Source organism: Periophthalmus magnuspinnatus, chromosome 22 (genome assembly GCF_009829125.3).
Source record: "Periophthalmus magnuspinnatus isolate fPerMag1 chromosome 22, fPerMag1.2.pri, whole genome shotgun sequence".
NCBI lineage: Eukaryota > Metazoa > Chordata > Actinopteri > Gobiiformes > Gobiidae > Periophthalmus > Periophthalmus magnuspinnatus.
Genome location: NC_047147.1, coordinates 6,561,567 through 6,581,032, shown reverse-complemented (window position 1 = coordinate 6,581,032; position 19,466 = coordinate 6,561,567). Strand labels below are relative to the sequence as shown.

The window sequence follows — 19,466 nt, the reverse complement described above, 5'->3', positions numbered from 1 at the left end:
CTTAAATTTTGTTGCTGTCTACTTCTTCTTCTAGTGGCATCACATATTATTTTTAATGATAAGCTTTATATAGAACTTTATTTGGAACAATAAAGGCCTAGATACATGCTGGTGAGACAGGTTTAAATGCTACTAAAAAAAAAATAGATTAAATTGTTTACTTGGTGCCAGGGCCGGTTCAGCCTATAGGCAGACTGAGCAGCTGCTTAGGGCCCCGAGGCCACTAGAGGGCCCCCAAAGAACCCATACATTTATATTAATGTATCAAGTGTTATTGGGCACAGGGCTCAGGTGTTTACAGCAGCCTAAATATCCCTCTAAAACAATTAAAACAAGCAAAATATCTACTGCTGCTACACTTGTTTTTGAGTCGTGCAGAGGTGAGGGCAGCTCTGTGTTTACACCGGAGCAAGGACCCGACATAATGTAAATTTAAGCCACTGTCGCCAACTGGAACACATTAAAATCCACCAGAAACTTGTCTAGAATTCTTGACCCTCCTTATATGTTTGTTCTGTTCTTGTGACTGTGGTAGTTGTGACATTCTGGATGTTTTCAGTCTGATGTTGTTCAGATAAACACAAATACAACTGGTCAAAGTGATGAGAGCAGAGTCAGAATGTGTCAAATGTGAGTCACCAACAGCTGAACCAGGAGGGGGCCCCAGAGACAAATTCAGTTTAGGGCCCCCTGAAAGCTGGGACCGGCCTGCTTGATGCATATTTTTGTTATTTTTGCTTTCAAATATATCATTCTCTTCATTGTATCTCTTTCCTCTACACATACATGCAGCAGGGGTGACATTTGGGTCTATGCAGTGGGTGGTATGTTGGTGGGTGTTGCGCGTGCGATTAGACCCGGGGCGGGGTGGGGTATGTCCCTTAGTGAGTGTGTGTGTGGTGCACTTCAAAGATCACAAGTGCCTATGCCATTTCGAGTCACCGGCTCGACTGAGGAATGTCCATCCCCCGCGCGCTCAGATCATGTACTGGATGGGCCCGTTTTATTTTTAACCCGGCGGCGGGGTGGGTCACTCTCTCTCCCTCTGCTGGGAATGACCGTGGAGCCAGTGGAGCCGACCGTCCCGTTCCCATGTCCCCCCGCGCAGGACCGTGCCACCTTGCTCCGTGAAGACCCAGAGGAACCCCGTACTGCCGCTGCTTCTATGGGATTATAATTAGGACTTTGGCGCAGGGACAAGACTCTAAACGCGCTGGGACAAGAGGACATTCAAAAGTAAGTCCGTGAAATAAAAGTTAACATTTACACAGCAGAGTGAATGTAATGTTATGTGTAATGATTTGTGCTAACATGACTGAAAAAACTAAGAAAACTGATTATTAGAGAGGAGTTGGATAAAGTTTTCATAACCACCTGTTGCGCACGTGTCAAACCAAACCCAGCATTTACATTCAAAGCATTTTTTAAAATTTTGCTTTTCTTTTTTCAATGTAATATTTATTTTTTCTCAAGCACATTATCTCATGAAGTTATAGTTTCAGTAATTTGTCTGGGAGATAACCACAAGTTTAGTCAAAGAGGGGCTAACGTGACGTTGGACATGGAGTTTTACGCACGACGTCAGAGCGGAGCGCGCGCAATAATCTCCACTCAGAACATTATCCACGTTTCCTATAATTTCTCAAACTTATAGATAAATATAGCCAGGCATTTTTTAAACTAAGATATTTGATTAATTAACTGGACTATAATGTTGAAGCCACTGTGATTGTTTTTGTTGTTCAGGACTAAAGTTGAACACCTTAAAAGGACAAGTGCGCATGTCCTCCTGTGCGTCTGCTCTCTGTATAAACACTTCAGGAGTAATTTATTATTTTATTATCGATTTTTCATAACATTCCCCACATGTTCCTCCAGCAGTCACAACAACAACGACCACAACACTCAAAAGACTTTATCATAGCTCAATTATATGACCAAGACTGGTTTAAAGACTATGGCACATTATTGGCTGTCCTGCTGTTATGGTTGTTATGAATGACTTTCCTGATGATATCTACAGCTGGAGGAGAGAGGAATAAAGCTGTAGACTTGGCCCTTCCTTCTCGTCCGCTCGTGTGTCCAGTAGGGATGGGACAGTAAACAATAATACTGTTTATCGTGATTAAAAGGGTTGACAATAATCCTTCGTGGGACATTTTGTATAATTGTGATAATCAGGAAGAAAGATAATTGCCATTATATCACCTGAATGTGCAGAAAAAACGACTTATCCACAGGCGAGTGGGGGGGGGGGGGGGGGGGGGGGGGGGGGGGACAAGGGGGTCTGTTGTCCGGTTCCCCAGGGTTTTAGGGGGCCCAGAATTGGATCGTCTCCCTACTCATTTGAATTACAGGGGGGCCATGTGAAGCTTATTGTCCCAGGCCTAAAAGTTTCAGTTGACAGCCCTGCTCATCCATAATATTCTTCGTTAAAGTTATAATTATTCATATCCATAACAGCTTTAATCATTATCGTGATATAATCGTTAATCACAATTATTTTGGCCATGATAATCACACAAAATGTCAATATCATCCCATGACTAATAAAGAGATAAAGGTTGTAACTTTTTAAATTGCAGCTAAAAATTTACTTTTCAAAACAGTTAATACGTCTAAAAAGTAGTGGGTGGTAGAGAAGTACAAACGTTTAAAAAAAAATCATTCAAAAATTTGCAAAATATGTAAACTAATCGGCTTATTTAAACATTAATACCCAACTCAAAATGTTCTTAGCCACTTGATCAATAAGTTATTTCACAAAAGAGTAGCTTATCCAGATTATTTTATTGACTTTAGAACACTTATAGGCTTATAGATTAGTTAGAGTAATATTATATAGAGAAATTATATTGAAATGAAGGAAACATTATGGGTAAAGTAGCTCCAAAATGTGCTCAAGTAAAAGTAGTGTGAGATTAGCAAAGTGCATGAAGTAAACATGGATAAATATTAATATTAACTCGCTATGGTAACAGTCTTGTCCAGGGTAACAGTCTTGTCCAGTACTACATTCTCTCAGCCACACCCTGCTCTTGTTACCGCGTTTGGACTCCCAGTCTGTGCTCCCACATTAGAGCTTTTCCGTTTTCTAATGCTGCTCAGAGTGCCGACATCAGCACACATTTCACTTAACAGCTGAGAGACCAGGCCCTGCGCTTGTTATCCAAGAGCAGCCTTCAAGTTTACACTGTTAAATAATGAGTTAGCAGGAACAACATAGCACTACAGCTACTGCGCTTAATTAACAAGAACATATTTAGCGTTTTTTATATCGAAACAGTTGCTAAGTGTTTTTTCCATTCCCTAAAACAGCAACACTTGAACTCAGTTGAGAAATCCCAGCTGGTATTTTTATCATCCCTCTTGACATTTTGGCACTTTTGAGAAATGGTCCAGTGCCGCTGAGTTGGATGTTTTATAAATGTTGTCAGAAAAGTTATTTAGATTCTAATCTGCAACACGAATAAGAGCGGTAAATGGCTGCTGTTGTGTCCTTGTGCAATTCACAACGTGAGTGATTTGCGTAGGTGTCTTGCCTGGAATGTTCGGAATATGGCGTTAACATCATCTATCGCCCCGGAGACAAACAGATAGTGCCACCAGGCCGAGTTACAAGTCCGATCTGTGGAGAGGCAGTCCCGCTCATAGTAAGAAAGTCAACATCTCACGATCTGTGCCAACGCAACTGAAACAAACCAAGGAAAGTTGGATAAAGTTTTCACAGCAATCTTTTTAATTTTCCATTTAATATTTATTTTTTTCCTCAAATACATTATCTCACACAGTTATAGTTTCAATAGTTTGTCTGAGCGATAACCACGAGTCTAAGAAAGCACCGGTATGTCATTCAAGTCCATTTTTAGTAAGTAAAAACACCTGAAAATAAATAGTGACATACTGACATACAACATTCCAGGCAACGCAATAACATCTGACAGTGCACCTTTAAAATAAACGACTTAATATATTAGTATCCTCACTTTACATCTAAATAAGACCTAAAAATAATCTCTGATCACATTTGGTAATATGTGGAGCTCTACTCAGTCCTCAGTTTATATCAATTTAGTTGTATGGGTCATGTTGCTTTAGTGGAGATTTAAGGATTTTTCTGTCTTCCAAACTCTCATGTTATCTCTTCACCTCTGCATTTTGTGTCTTTTAAAAGCCTCTTTTTATTGAGCAGGTATTTAGACATCCCCCCCTCCCCCTTTCCCTCCCTCGCTCTCTCACTCCCAAGGACAAACGTCTACATTGACCGATTATTGCAGCGGCTCTTTGCAACCGCCCTGTCTCCTCTCCCCGATAGACAGCCTTTGTACAACTCTATCCCACAGCTTACTGTCTATCACGTGCCCCGTCGTTGTAAGTCTGGGCTCAAGCTCTTAATTTGGTTCAGTTTGGTGGAGCAGCGGAGGCAGTGACAGTTGGAGGGGGATGGAGGTTTTGGAGGAGAGAGCTTGTGAGGGGGCTGAGCGGGGGCAGGTGGTGCGTTGGTGATAAGGGTGATCCCCGACGGTGGGTGGAGCGTCCCGGGACAGATAACAGACCTCTGCGGAGCGCTGATACCGAGCGGCGGGACGAGGGAGACCTGCAGCAGAACAGAGGGGCCCTTCTATCAAAACTACCAACACTCCGCATGGCATGAGTCAGTGTAATGCCGTGTAATGTCGGATGTAACATGGACGTAATTATGAAGTGACAATAAATGTGTAGTAATTAGTCTGTCACTAAGTATAAATGACGAAATATGGAGTTATTTTACCCCTTTTTGCTATGTCAAAGTAGCTAAATCACATGGTTTTGGATCAGTGTTAACATTGTACAATATTTATTCAAAACGGTCTGATGCAGAACCATAGAAATACTAAATAAAAAATGAATATTCTAATGATAAAAACTGTTAAGTTCTTGATTAAAGGGTCTGTATTATACCATTTTACCAGTTATAATGTCATCTCCTCATTATAAACATACCTGGAGTTGTGTTTTATTTCATTCGCACATGCATCTTTAGGCTTCCCTCAATTAGAACGCACTCTGTTCCACCTTGTGATGTCATCTTGTGGTAATACAGGAAGTGCTTCATTGTGTTTTTGAACTCCACACACCTTCACTAGAATCATTCAAATGATTTCAGACCTGGATTTACCGATCTATGTTGAACTAAAAGGTAAAAAGTAGCTGTTAATTTGAAAACTACCACTTCATGACATCACAAGGTGAAACAGAGCGTTTTGAGGTTTGGAGATTAGATCGACTAATAATAAAGTAACATGTAAATAATAAAATGACATGCGTGAATGAAACAAAAAACAACTCCAGGTATGTTTTTGAGGACGTAACATCATTATATCATGTCTTAAAGCTTAAAAGAGTAAATTTTGTGTAATATGGGACCTTTAACCTATAGTTGCCAGAATTACCAGGATCTAAAAGTTGTAGTTTGAATACTATTGGATCTAGGAGTATGTAATTGTAGCATAAAGATAATGGCAATATATTATTTTAGATTTTTCTATGGTATTTCCACTCACATTTGTCAACCAGTGTTTCTAACCAACTAAGTTTAACTGTATTGGGTATTTCTGAGTTCCAGTTTCCAGTTTATAGGTGCCATTTTGAGGACTTGTTTGTTTTGATGTGTTAATTACTATGACAACAATGCTCATTTTTCATCACTCTGAAACCTGTGGATCGATTTTTTTTTTACAATGCTCCCCTCTTCTGTTGCCACGTGCCACCGTTTAACTTTAAAAAAAAACCCAACGCATCTTCCCGCCTCAGTCCAACATGGCCGACGCAGTTCAAAACTACAACCACCGTTCAAAAGAAGGCGGTTTTCGTCATGTTGTGTCACGCTGTGGTGTCTCCCTCCCCCTGTTCTTCCTGATAAGAGAGCTATGCTGCGCCCAGATACAGCTATCAGAGCCAGGGTCGCCTTCAAACGAAATACACGCAAAGTATTCACTCACACCAATGGCGACGCGCGACACTTTTAAACTGACACAAGGTAAAATGGAGATTAGGAGGTGTTCAGGGATGTAAAGATCTGTTTTGACACCCTGAAGTATATTTGGATGGATGATATGAATCAAAACGGAGAAGGAATAGCTTCTTCAAATCCCATAAAAAGCAATTAGGGTTTGATTTGATGTCCTCTAAGCTTAATTTAAAAAAAAACGTATGCAATGTTATTCAATTTATCTCCATTTTTAGAGTCATTTTGCCTCCAAATATCAGTTTTATACACTGCATCCAACACATATATTCAGTACGATTGGTATTTGCGGTGTAGGGTCATGTGGGATAGAGGTCTAAAGCGATGCCTCACATAAAAAATGAAAAATATCTGCTTTATTACACCTGCCATTCTGTGACAATGACCTATTTTACTTTTTTGATTGTCACAAGAAATGGCTCCAAGCTCAAACCGGTTGTGTTTAGCTATTTTTTGTTGTTTTTACGTAACCAACTGATTGTAATTATCACTTTTCATTCCTTCTCCACTTTCAGACTTTCAGCTCATCAGCTTTCTCCAACCTGCCTCATCCCCCCCGCTCCTCCACTCCACTCATCGCTTCACTCTTTAACCCTCTGAGGACAGCAGCCTCTGTCCCCCGGTCCCTCTGTCCAAAATGGCTGCCGTGTTGACCTCCACCACTGGCACCTCCACCACAGACTTCGACAGTGTGGAGATTACGCAGCAGTACAGCCAGATCAACTCTCGCTTTGAGCTTGCAGACGAGGAGCTGGACAATGACAACAGCTCCGCTCGGCTTTTCGAACGCTCGCGAATCAAGGCCCTGGCAGGTGAGTGTCACATATGTGGGCTCGTTATCGACTGAGAGCAAAACGCTTCACGGGGTTTCACGAAATTCTCAATGAAACGAAAAGAACAGCACTGTATCACATTCATCTATCAGGGACTACTGCAAAAACTGACAGAATACCTCACCTGCTCGTTAATCATTGATACTGGAACGTTTAATACTAGATCACATGACTATATAAGGACGAGCTGCATTAAAACTGAGACGAGAACGAGACTTTTAGCTGTTTTGCTTCACCAAAATGAATTACACTCCAAGGTAAAGCAAAACTAGGAACTTTGGTAACACGATGGCAGTATAATAATATGTCAACAAACTTTTTACACACACCTCCACCTGTTTTTAATGTTTTATATGGTTTGTTTTTCTGGTTGTATTCTATTTTCAACAGGACGCCCATGAAAAAGAAGCTAAAGGGAGATAATTTTCTACTTTAATTACACCATAGCAATAGAAAAACACACTGATCAGACCTTTTCACTTCTGATATTGATAATTAACACTTGGGTTTTAAGTTATCAGCCAATATCCAGTAACAACCAATAATATTTATACTGTATTTTATATCAATAACACTGCAACTGTCTTTCAGCATTGATAGTTTGATAGTGGCAATTGGTGTGACTGTTGAACACAATAATACCACAGCTCAGGTTAGCATGAATATCCGAGGCCCTGGGGAAGAAGCAGGACACGCTGGAGGGGCTGTGTCTCTCGGCTGGTCTGGGAACGCCTTGGGGTCCCACTGGAGGAGCTGGAGGACGTGTCTAGGGTGAGGGAAGTCTGGGAGTCCCTGCTTAGACTGCTGCCCCCGCGACCTGACCCTGGATAAGCAGAAGAAAATGGATGGATGGATAATATGTTTGTAACAATGAGGCGATGATTAACCAAAGCCACATATATGCAAGATATAATTTACTGAAGGAGGAATCCAAAGCACTGTAGAGGGAAAAGTTTGAATTATTAGGAAAATGATGTCCACTGCGATGAAGAGGAGACTGAAATGCTGAGGAGGCTGAGGTTTTTGCTGATGCTGATGTGGTGCTGGAGAGAAGGAGAGTTGTAGTAAGTAGTTATAATGGCAGAAAGATGGAGAGTGGTGCGTTTTTATGAATGGCTTGAGAGGCGATTGTCTGGGAGAAGTTCTTGAGGTTTAAATTACAGTGTTAGCAAGTTTGTACCATAGACGGTGTAAAGACGTGGACTAAGGGAGTGTGACGTCACCCACGGCGTTCAGCTCCAGTCAAATGAAGTTCATCGAGGCTAGAGCAGTTATAGCGCCCAATTTGACAAGTCCATATTTGGAATTTCGATTGTGAGTATCATAGCAACCAGAGAGCCAATCCGGAGCGAGGCTGTTGAAGATAATGCACTTTTCTGCCTGATTTATCTGTTATGAATGTTTTTATCTTAATTTACGGACCCAATGGTGAAATCAACGCGTCTGGATCATGTGGAGTGGGTCAATACGAACATTTTAAGACCGAAATGACGAGTCTGACAGCAGCAGGTACGGAGAGGGGGGCGATAGCTTTTCAATAGAAAGTGAATTGAAGCCAGATTTGATGGAGCTGGAAGCGCGCCCGTGATCACTTCCTATTTGGAAATAGGTTAGCTATGTCCATTTATACCCCAAGGAGACGAAATATTTTGTCGTTTGCAGCAACAGAAAAAAACGATTCCCTAAATAATTGTAATCGTTGTGATTTTTGTACTTGCAGTTCACAGAAAAAATGATGATTCGCTTGATTAGAATAGCAAAAGGGAAATATATTAATCAAATTTACTATTACACTATCATTGCGTAATAGTAGACTTGCTTGTGCGAACTTCTGACCGTCCCAAATCTCATCTCCGTCTGATCGTCGAGTAAATTTTCCAGTTTGTTGACCACATCCTCCCGTGAAGCGATCATTGATTTTACTACAAACTTCCCACATAAATAGCACAGGTGTAGTGTTGCATATTTGTGTTTGCATGTGCCTCGTGCTTCTCTCGGCCAATGGGATCTAGTTTCACACATTCCCTAAATGCCCCCCTTCCCTTTTTGCCCCACCTCTTACCCCCGTCCTGTCTGAGCACTCTGGACAGCTGCCCCTTCGCACACATCCCAGGCATTTCAATCCTGAGCCCGTAAGCCCCGACGCACCTGTGGCTCTCTAAAATAGCAGTGTTTCTGACTGGGATTGGAAAGCAGTCAGAATATATAGATCTGGAGATATACAAGGACAATGCATGTATTGAAGTCATGTAAACAAACAAAAAATCTATACTTTAGAATGATTTTTATTGCGTTTTGTATTATCAATCGTGCGCGGAGAGTATAGGCATTTGGTTACTATGGGTCGTTGATGGTTTGTACGAGGTCAGGATCTGGATAACAATTACTGAAGTCTAAATTTTTGAAGAAAACCAAGAATTTAAACCACATGGGCTCTGTAAAGTTGAATATAATACTCATTTCTCCAATACTTAAGATGTAAGACGGGTTCAGATGGGCATGATTGGCAGGTGGATTATCCAATCAGAGGAAAAAGATAATATCAAGGGGCTTAAAAATATTCTAGGTTTATGAAAAATCAATGAGCAAAGACCAAAATGCTATTAATCTGAGGTAGGACAAGTTCGATTCGATTGGTTCAAAATGACAGATGTCTTCCTTTGTTTGTCACTGAAGTAAAATAACCCAATTGCACAGCTCTGAAACGCAGAAGTGTTGACCAGACTGAGATTTTCTGTGGCGAATCAGTCTCGACTTCAGGCAATTTTTTTCCTCAAACTGGTGCGTTAGTACTTGTGGTGTACAAGAGCTCCTTCAGGTGCACTTGGACAGCTCTTCAGTTTGTGCGTTTGCATAATTTAGAGTTCATTTTATCCACTTCTTGTGCTCTTTTGAGTTATTACTTGTTTAGAACTACAGCGGAAATAATGTAGTCCAGTTTTAGACCTGTTTTTTGTCTTAGATTAAGCCTGGAATAGTCCACGATAACATATTTGAAGTGCGATATATTGCTGAAATAAATATAGACTATAAATGATAATATTGAAAACAAATTATCCCACAAAAACTATTCTAAACTATTAAGAATTGTTAAAAAAATGAACAGTTAAGTTAGTTTGTGTCTATATTGAGCCACAGAAGTTCATAATTCAGTCTTTTAAAGGTCAAATCTCATCGTAGTACAAAAAAATAACCAAATATTTTCCACTAGTACAAAGAAAAGTTCCCACGATAAATACTGACCCCCAAAAATAACTGTTTAGTCTGTTATGTATTGACCAAAAGCTGATATACAAGCCTAGTGCTGTTATAGACTTGACTTGATTACATTTAGTGGTTCTGGAAAAGCCAAACCTTTTCTTTGGTGGTACTTGGTGGTGAAACGTTTGAGAGCCAGTGGTACAGATGACTTTATTTTTCATATATTTGTTATCTCAGTGAGTTTTGTAGCTATCTGACGGACAGAGCGTGAAGTGAAACTGGTGCCTTGGTGGAGGTGCTGCTCTTACAAATACTTCTTGTTGTTGTGTTGACTTGTCTTATTTATGTATGTCCTATTTGCAGCCCAGTAAGGCAACCTAAAACAGCGTGCTCCTGCTGTGTTGCTGTCTCAAAAACATACTTAAATTGTTTACAGAGGGTTGGTTAACTGTGTATGTGTCTTATATGCCAAGTTTTGTGTTGTATATCGGCTACAGTCGTCCCTCACTATAACGCGGTTTACCTTTCACGCCCTCGTTGTTTCCTATTCAGACAAATTTACATAAACGTTGGATCGCAGTGTGACTCTGAAGTGCTGTATGTTTGCAATTTGTTTTCTCCCCGACAAAACCCACAATGTCGATGAAACGTTCTGCACCGACAAAGACGCCTACGAAGGTTTGAACTTTGAGAGAGTTTAAACGAGAGAGAAATGTGAGAAAATGTTAACGCCTGTGTGAGAAAAGTGTATAAAGTGTGTGGTGAGGGGGTTTACAGCAAAAAAACATATATACCATATTTTCCGATCTATAAGTCGCACTTTTTTCATAGTTTGACCGGGGATACTCAGATGTGATTGTGAAATATATGTTTTTTTCTTCATTTTTTGGCTGGTGCGACTTATACTCCAGAAAATACAGTAATAATTGTAAAAAATAAATAAATAAAGCTGACGACTTTGCGTATTTCGCCTATTGCAGGTTATTTTGTAAGTTTTCTCCCCGACAAAACCCACAATGTCGATGAAACGTTCTGCACCGACGAAGACGCCTACGAAGGTTTTTTGAACTTTGAGAGAGTTTAAACAAGAGAGAAATGTGAGAAAATGTTAATGTCTGTGTGAGAAAAGTGTATAAAGTGTGTGGTGAGGGGTTTTACAGCCAAAAACATATAATATTTGTGCAAAATAAAGCTGACTATTCTGCAGATTTCGCCTATTGCGGGTTATTTTTAGAACGTGACCCCCTTGATAACCCACTGACACTATTTTGTATGTATTGTAAATGTTTTTTTGATACAAGTTTTCATATTGATTAGTATCTGGGTCGCGATATTTCCAAAAACCCCGCTTCATCGCTAACACAGCTGTCATATACTCCCTCAAATTCATCAGGCGAAACATCCAGGTATCTTTAGCATCTCTTTATACCCAACAACCCACATCCAATTGAACTAATCCCACACGACACAATACTTCAGTGTCTACATCTGTAAATATCCACTACTTTACATCACAACACACATCGTGATCCTTCCCTGGAATAGAAAAAAAAACCCACTCCAATCCTCCTACTTCTCCGCTCTTCTCTTCTTCTGTATGGATAAAACGGTTACAGTCATTTTGAGTCCACTTATCCACTGCTGTCTCTTTAAGTGATGAAGCCTGGTGTGTGTGCGTGCGGATGCATGTGTGTGTCTATGTTATTGTGCGAGAGTGCTGCCTCTGCTGTGCTGATGTTTCGCTAATGCAATTTGGGCTTCCTGTCAGGCAGTGCAACAAGGGGGGGAGAGATAGACGAGGGGAAGAGTGTAGTAGTTTTTGTCAATACAGGTGTTTTTGGATGGTAACATTGGACCTTATACTGTGTAGTTATGGAGTTATAGATTCGTGCGAGGTGCGAGTTTGCGTTGATGTAGCTGTAAGTGGGAGTAGCCTATTCGAAGCAATGGAATATAGTGTATGCATGAGGCGAATAAGCAGGTCGGAAGTGAGTTGTCGACATCATTACGCACAAGGAGAGGAGAGTAGACGAGGGAGGGGGGGGGAGCCAGGGAAGGAGTGTAGTGGAATCTAGAATAAAGCAGGACAGAGAACCAGGAGACTGAAGGAAAGCTCATAAAGACGTGGAGTTTTGGTTTGGATTTTTTTTTTTAAAGTTTGGTAACGGGGCCAGCATGAGCAGCCCCTGTTTGCTGCGTGCCACCCCGATCAGCCAACCCACCCGGCTCCGAGAGGTCAAGATAAGTTTGAAGGCAAGTCCGAGAGAAACGGTGACAGTTCGGAAGAGTAGCAGTAGCGGTTCTTCAACTTATCTCCAAACTTTTGAGAAGGAACCGCCAGCTTTGAAAGTCAGCGTCGGGGGTAGTAGAAGTAAAAGTACCCCTCCTTCCCACAAACCGACTAAGAAGACGCCGAGAGGGAAAGAACCGGTGCAACACTTGGACCGAAATGGGACTTTGGTGCACGTTCCAGTTTCTACCGCTCATTTGGGACAGTCTGCTTTGTCGTCTTCCTCGTCTTCGTCATGCACACCCAGGCGCCTTCGGGACCCTCGCCCCTCGCAGCAGCACCCACAGACCCCCCCCATCACCTCCTCTTCCTCTTCTTCCACTTCGTCATCGGCCCGGGGGATGAAACGATCGCGCTGGCTCAGCTATAGCACTTCTAACATTAATTTTAACTCTATACTGGATGGTCGGTTTCGCCAACTGCAAGGTACGAGCAATCAGGGGTATGTTTGTTTGCAGAAGTGGCAATTCACTTTTTTTTATTTTGGGGTTGTGGAGAGGTCAGATAAGGGATATTGAGTTGTGATGCTTGTGTTTACAGTGCTGAAGGAGTGCATTGCTATAGAAGGCAATTTGGCTCGTACCCAGGGTTCAATACTAGATCGAAAGGCCCCGTTGATCTACTGTGGCTGCGGATGGCGGGTTGTTTACACTAACGCAGATTTCGTGACAAAATACAGTTACATCTGATGCCAACGTAGGGTCAGATTTAGGTCAGCATAACCATCTTTAAACGAGTGTGAATGGAGAAAGAACTGAGATATGGAGAATAAATGAGAACAGATTGAAGTACACTTTCATTAATAGTTAAAAAAATTCTCAAAGAACTGAAAGCTTTGCAAACCTTGAAAAGTTAAGCCACATCACTCTCCATAAGCTGCTATACTAATTACAAGCTTTCCTTCTTAATAAAAAGCGCTTAAACCTTAAATGTTGGTCAGTTTGCCCACAAAGAGTGATGGGAAGACTACGTTGAAAATGTATTTAGCCACAGAAAACCAAACACAAGCTTTACATTATGTATTTTGTAACATATTCCATTATAGGAGCCAATCAGAGTACTGTATTCTGAACACTTTGAATACTTTTACATCGAGTTGCAGCGTGGAAAACATGACATATAATCACAAACAGCTTTATTTTTGTTGCTTTGTTTCTCAGGCATTCATTTATGTCTAATTAGAGACGCAAAATGACACATGCAGACACTGCAAGAGCTGTGGTTTCTTTATTCTCGCTAGTACATTGCAGTTCAAAGCCAAAAGTACATGAAAGTACCGCCATGTTTTCCTTAATCCTTCGTTAATTTAGGAAAGTAACTGTATTCTGAATATGACTGAATGAAAGAGTACTGTACTGTGCTGTGATTACTCAAATTAATGTTCAGAATTCGTATTTTCAGCACATGCATTCAGTTACTTCAAAAACACTGTCCATACGTTATGCTAATTGCAGCTATACCTATAAACTGTATGCTAGGTGCTGCTATTATAGACATTTTTTCACATTTCTAGACATTTGCCACATTATAACGATTAAATTTGAAGGTAAATCCGTCCCATTTACAAATCCCAAGTGTGTCCAAGTCATTTATTTATTTTTCAAAACAATAACACACTGCCCCCGTCGTTCCCTCTACTCCTTTTTAATTTTTCATACGCTCCTAAAAAGCTTTCCGACTCCAAACGCCGTTGATCGCTCCTTCACACAATCACCCGTAAGCGTCGATTTATCACGAATACGAACGTATTTATCGCTTAACCTCAACAGACTGTGCCAATACGTAACGATTTTCTCTTCCAATATCACTTTTCTTCATCCCTGTATCGTGAATCATTTCGTAGGCGGAGTGAAAAAAAATCAATTTGCTTTGGCATTTTAAAGGGAGAGAGAGAGAGAGCGCTGTGCCGTCACTGTAGATTTCTGTTAGCTTGCACAATACCATACAACTCCCAGATGACATGAGTGCATTAGTGAAACAGCAAGATGGAGTAACGGTGAAAAGAACAGACTTTTTTTGTTGTTTTTTTTTTCTTTTCTCTTGCCTAAGCTAGATTTCAAATATCGACTTATGACGGAGACTGCAGACTGAGGCAGCTGATACAAGAAGCGGTAAAACTCCAGGATCCTGGGCAAGGCCGGGGTATTGATCGGCCCCATTTCTGTTTAAACGTTATTAGGGAGATCGAGGCGGGAAGGAGGGGAGGTAGAGATGGACACAACCACAATAATAAACCAACATGGTAATAAATATGAAAACAAGCAAAGAATAACTCCTTAATTTGATGCACGCTCAGGTCCAACATTTGAAGCAGACGTGTTGAAAGCTGCTGTTTTGTTTTGTCACTCTTCCAAGCCTTAACCTTTGACCTTTTTGTTGGTATTGTCGATGTGGAATAATGTTTGGTAAATTATTTTGTTTTCATGAACTTGGAGCTCTATATTAGACTTGTGTTCATTATAATCATCAGCAGGTGCATTTTGAATTGTAAACTATGCCATGAACTGTGTAACTGTTCTACTTTTTAATTGTTGAAATTGCATTTTTATCGTAAATAGACTTTATACAAACTAACTTGCAAACTGTAAGGTAAGAATTAAGTTTACAGAGCTGTTGTTTAATGCAGTTCTTTTGCATATTAAGCTTGCATGTAGCTTAAATGCTTTTTGGGTTTATTACGTTCCTCAAACTGTGGTGCATGTACCTAACTTGCCTGACTTAGAGTTCATTTTATTTACCTTTTTGTCCTCCCTTGGGTAATTTCTTGTTTAGAACGAAAGGGGAAATGATGTAGTTCACTTTTAGACCCGCTGTAGTGTCAGTTTGATCCCCTGGTTGAGATGACTCAGAGCACTGAAGTGAAGAAAACTCTGGGTCAAGTGTTGTTTCTTATACACAAATGACAAATTATGTTGTAATTTCACCACAAAATGATTCATATATACTTGACATTGACTTTTTTAAATAGAAATTTGCTATTTTTTTGTTGGCCTAAACAAAAAAGTCAACTATTATTATGTCATAACAGATCAACAGCAGCAATAACTTATGGCCGTCTGTTCTAGACATTTTTAAGATTTATAATGTTAACTGAAATAGGCCTGTGTTTAATAATCATAAAACATAATGTTCTTTAGTTTGACATTTGAACACAAAATTATGCTTCTTGAGACGGAATGCATAATTTGCATAATTAGCCTTACTGTACCAAAGCTGTGGGACTCTGGATCCAGATCTCCAGGATAAATCTGGAGATTTCCCTTCAAACCAAACCCTGTCTTATGCTGCATAGATACAGTGTACAGTTATATAAATATCTATTTTTCTTGGAGCTAAATTATTCCTTGATTGTGAGAAAGATGGACTGGTGTGGGCAGAGTTGTGTTTTAGTTTTAGATTTTCTTTGAGTGATGCAGAACACAGGCAGCCACTGTCTGTGTGAATGGTCATAAGTGTCATGTATGTCATGTATGTTAGTGTCATATATGTTAGTGTCATGTATGTTAGTGTCATGTATGTTAGTGTCATATATGTTAGTGTCATGTATGTTAGTGTCATATATGTTAGTGTCATGTATGTTAGTGTCATATATGTTAGTGTCATGTATGTTAGTGTCATATATGTTAGTGTCATGTATGTTAGTGTCATGTATGTTAGTGTCATGTATGTTAGTGTCATATATGTTAGTGTCATGTATGTTAGTGTCATGTATGTTAGTGTCATATATGTTAGTGTCATGTATGTTAGTGTCATATATGTTAGTGTCATATATGTTAGTGTCATGTATGTTAGTGTCATGTATGTTAGTGTCATATATGTTAGTGTCATATATGTTAGTGTCATGTATGTTAGTGTCATATATGTTAGTGTCATATATGTTAGTGTCATGTATGTTAGTGTCATATATGTTAGTGTCATGTATGTTAGTGTCATGTATGTTAGTGTCATATATGTTAGTGTCATATATGTTAGTGTCATGTATGTTAGTGTCATGTATGTTAGTGTCATGTATGTTAGTGTCATGTATGTTAGTGTCATATATGTTAGTGTCATGTATGTTAGTGTCATGTATGTTAGTGTCATGTATGTTAGTGTCATGTATGTTAGTGTCATGTATGTTAGTGTCATATATGTTAGTGTCATGTATGTTAGTGTCATGTATGTTAGTGTCATATATGTTAGTGTCATGTATGTTAGTGTCATGTATGTTAGTGTCATGTATGTTAGTGTCATGTATGTTAGTGTCATATGTTAGTGTCATGTATGTTAGTGTCATATATGTTAGTGTCATATATGTTAGTGTCATATATGTTAGTGTCATATATGTCAGTGTCATGTATGTTAGTGTCATATATGTTAGTGTCATATGTTAGTGTCATGTATGTTAGTGTCATGTATGTTAGTGTCATATATGTTAGTGTCATGTATGTTAGTGTCATGTATGTTAGTGTCATATGTTAGTAAACTACCAGGTGGAGCAAAACTGGATGGGGATCATATCTTGACAGAACACCAGTTTAATCCTACATTAGACCTGGAATAGTCCTTTTGTATATCTGATTTAGATCTGGTGATATTCGAAAAGCCAAATCTTTTCTTTGATGATACTTGTGTGAAAGGTTTTAGAGACACTGCTTTGGAAAGTTTGTTGTCGGTGTGACATTTAAGGCATGTGCTGCTGACACTATTTACACACTATTGTCAGAACTTTTCTGCAGGTGAAGACTCTGAGGTGATTTATCATGTGTTACCGTTATATCAGGGCAGACATGATCATAATTCAAAATACACATGTTTCTCCAGCATTAGATTAATATTACGCAGTCCCATAGCTGCAGGACAGGTGGCTCTGACAATAACTCCACTATAATAATGGGAGTCTGAAACTATAAGTCTGCTCTGTGTTAGCGCTGACTGTGGGAAAAGACAGAGCACACCGTATACAGGGAAAATCCATCAGCATGAATAAGTTATGGGTCTCTGCTAAAGTCAAGGAGTGAAAGAGAGATTAGTTAGTAAAAGCTTGTGAACAGGGCAGAATGCTTAGTGCAGGGCTCGGGATGATATAGAGAAGGAGAAAGAGGGCAAAGATGACGGGACAGGATGAAGTCTGACTATCCAAAAGTGACGAGAATTAGAAACACGGCGTCGGTTTAATGTTTAATTTACAGAATGTCTATGTTGTGTTTGTTGTAGGAGTAGCAGATACTTTAAAGTTTCAACGTAATTTCTCGATTTATGTGAGCGCTGCTTGTATTTATGAAGCAAAAGTATAGTCGTAATGGTATTTTCAGCGCAATTTGATGTTTAAACCAACTTATATGTAAAAAATGTAGTGCGAAATGAAGTTGATTGGCTGTCAGTGAAGTGTTGCTGAAGAAATACTTAAATAACTTAGCCACGAAAACGCATTGTCTATAGATTATTGAGTAACTTCTTCAGGTTTTAGTGCTCGTTGATAACCGTCAAACTCGAGGTAATGTAGGTAAAGTGTCTTGCAAAAGGACACAACCGCTAAAGCACTGCCAGCTGCGATATCGATGCTGGTTCACTCAAAACCGTTGCAGCTCCTCTCAGTTATAATGAGCTTGTTACAATAATAATTCAGTCTCAGACAATTTTGCGCAGACAAACAGTGCGCTCATTGTGTCTCTCTAGTGACAAGTGTTTTTTCCAGACATTAGTGCGCGGACTGTGCAAACTGCTCAATCCTAGACGAGTGTTTGTCAAATATTGTAGTTCTCTGTAATTGGGCTCAAATGAGATGAGAGTAACAAGTTTTAGAGCTGGAAATATTATAAGTAAGCAAAATAATGTGTAATTTGAGTTAAATAATGCACAAAAATAAACGTAATCAAATCAAAATTAGTTCAGATAATCTCAAAATAACAAATTTACCTTATAAAAAAACGCATATTTATGATTGCAGCCTTACGTACTCCACCTGATAAAAGATTTGCACATTTAAAAGTAGAAGTTCTGCTTGTCTCCACGATGTTATTGCTTTATAATGTCCCACAGGATGGCATTAAACATTGTGGTGACCAAATTACAAGCCAGATCTGGGGGGTGTTGACCTCTACGTGTATGAAATGCAAAACAGACAAGTCGACACACTGCAGAACTGCCCCACCAAAAAAAGTTATACATTCTTTAAGTTTTTCGTGGCTGTTTGCGTGTTTTCCTTTGATGCTAACCCACACGAACTCACCCTGATCACTTATTTACATGTTTTAATTGCCTTTACCCTTTAATGCAGTTGTATCGGAGTCGTGTGCGCCTTTGTTCTGCTTGGATCAGCACAACCAAACATGATTTATTTACCGTATCTGCCGCCGTGTGCTTCTCTCTCTGACTATTAGCCGGTTTCTTTGATGCTAAGAACAGGAGCTTTCTGCTTGTTACTGGGTCATTTTCTTTGCAGCAGAGAGAGGCAGATTCAGTGTCTTGGTCTATTTCCTCCACTCTGCTCCCTGTGGGCTAAACCTGAAAACTGGTGTCTCCATAAGTATGTGTTACACTCAGGCTGATCTCAAGTGCGCTCTTCCATTTCTTTCTTTCATGTAAGCCTTTAGTAGCCAGGGTTACATTAAAAAAAACAAAAACAAAACTGCCTACGTAATGATATATACAGAAGTTTACATGCACAATATAAAAAGACACACTTTTTTTCTTGCTGTCTGACTAAACTTTTCTTGTTTTGGTACCAAATACTAATGAAATGTTTGAAAAATAGTGCAAAACTTCTCTCATTATTCTGGCATTTCGCAAATAGAAATAATTTTGGTAACCCTAACTGACCTAAAATAGAAACAGTTTAGTCTGATTTTAGGTCGAACACTGAGAAAAAAACTAAAAACTAAAACGCGTGTGTCATTTTATGTAGTGTATGTAAACTTCTGGTTTCACTAAATACTAATAAATACAAAACTAGCTCAACAAAACTCCAAAAACTAGCTCTATAATAAGTAGTTTAACTGTGTTTTAAGGCCCTGTACCAGTGGATTTAGGCAAACTTTGTCTTGCCCCAATATAGATATAATGATAATCAGGAAGTGCGTGTTTGCATGCTGGCTGCTGTTAGCTTTACTGTGCAGAACTCATTGCGGTGACTAATTTGAATGATCAGAATGCA

At 39.6% G+C, this 19,466-nt stretch overlaps 1 protein-coding gene across 1 annotated transcript in view; it reads left to right on the top strand.

Annotated features, from left to right (window-relative positions):
- Nucleotides 1–904: 904 nt before the first annotated feature.
- Nucleotides 905–19,466, top strand: part of sptb (spectrin, beta, erythrocytic) — a 75,713-nt gene continuing 57,151 nt past the window's right edge. Inside the window, exons 1-2 of the mRNA XM_033987729.2 lie at nt 905–1,236; nt 6,523–6,819. Of these exons, the coding sequence (XP_033843620.1) occupies nt 6,645–6,819 (175 nt within the window). The 5' untranslated portion in view covers nt 905–1,236; nt 6,523–6,644. The remainder of the gene's footprint in view (nt 1,237–6,522; nt 6,820–19,466) is intronic.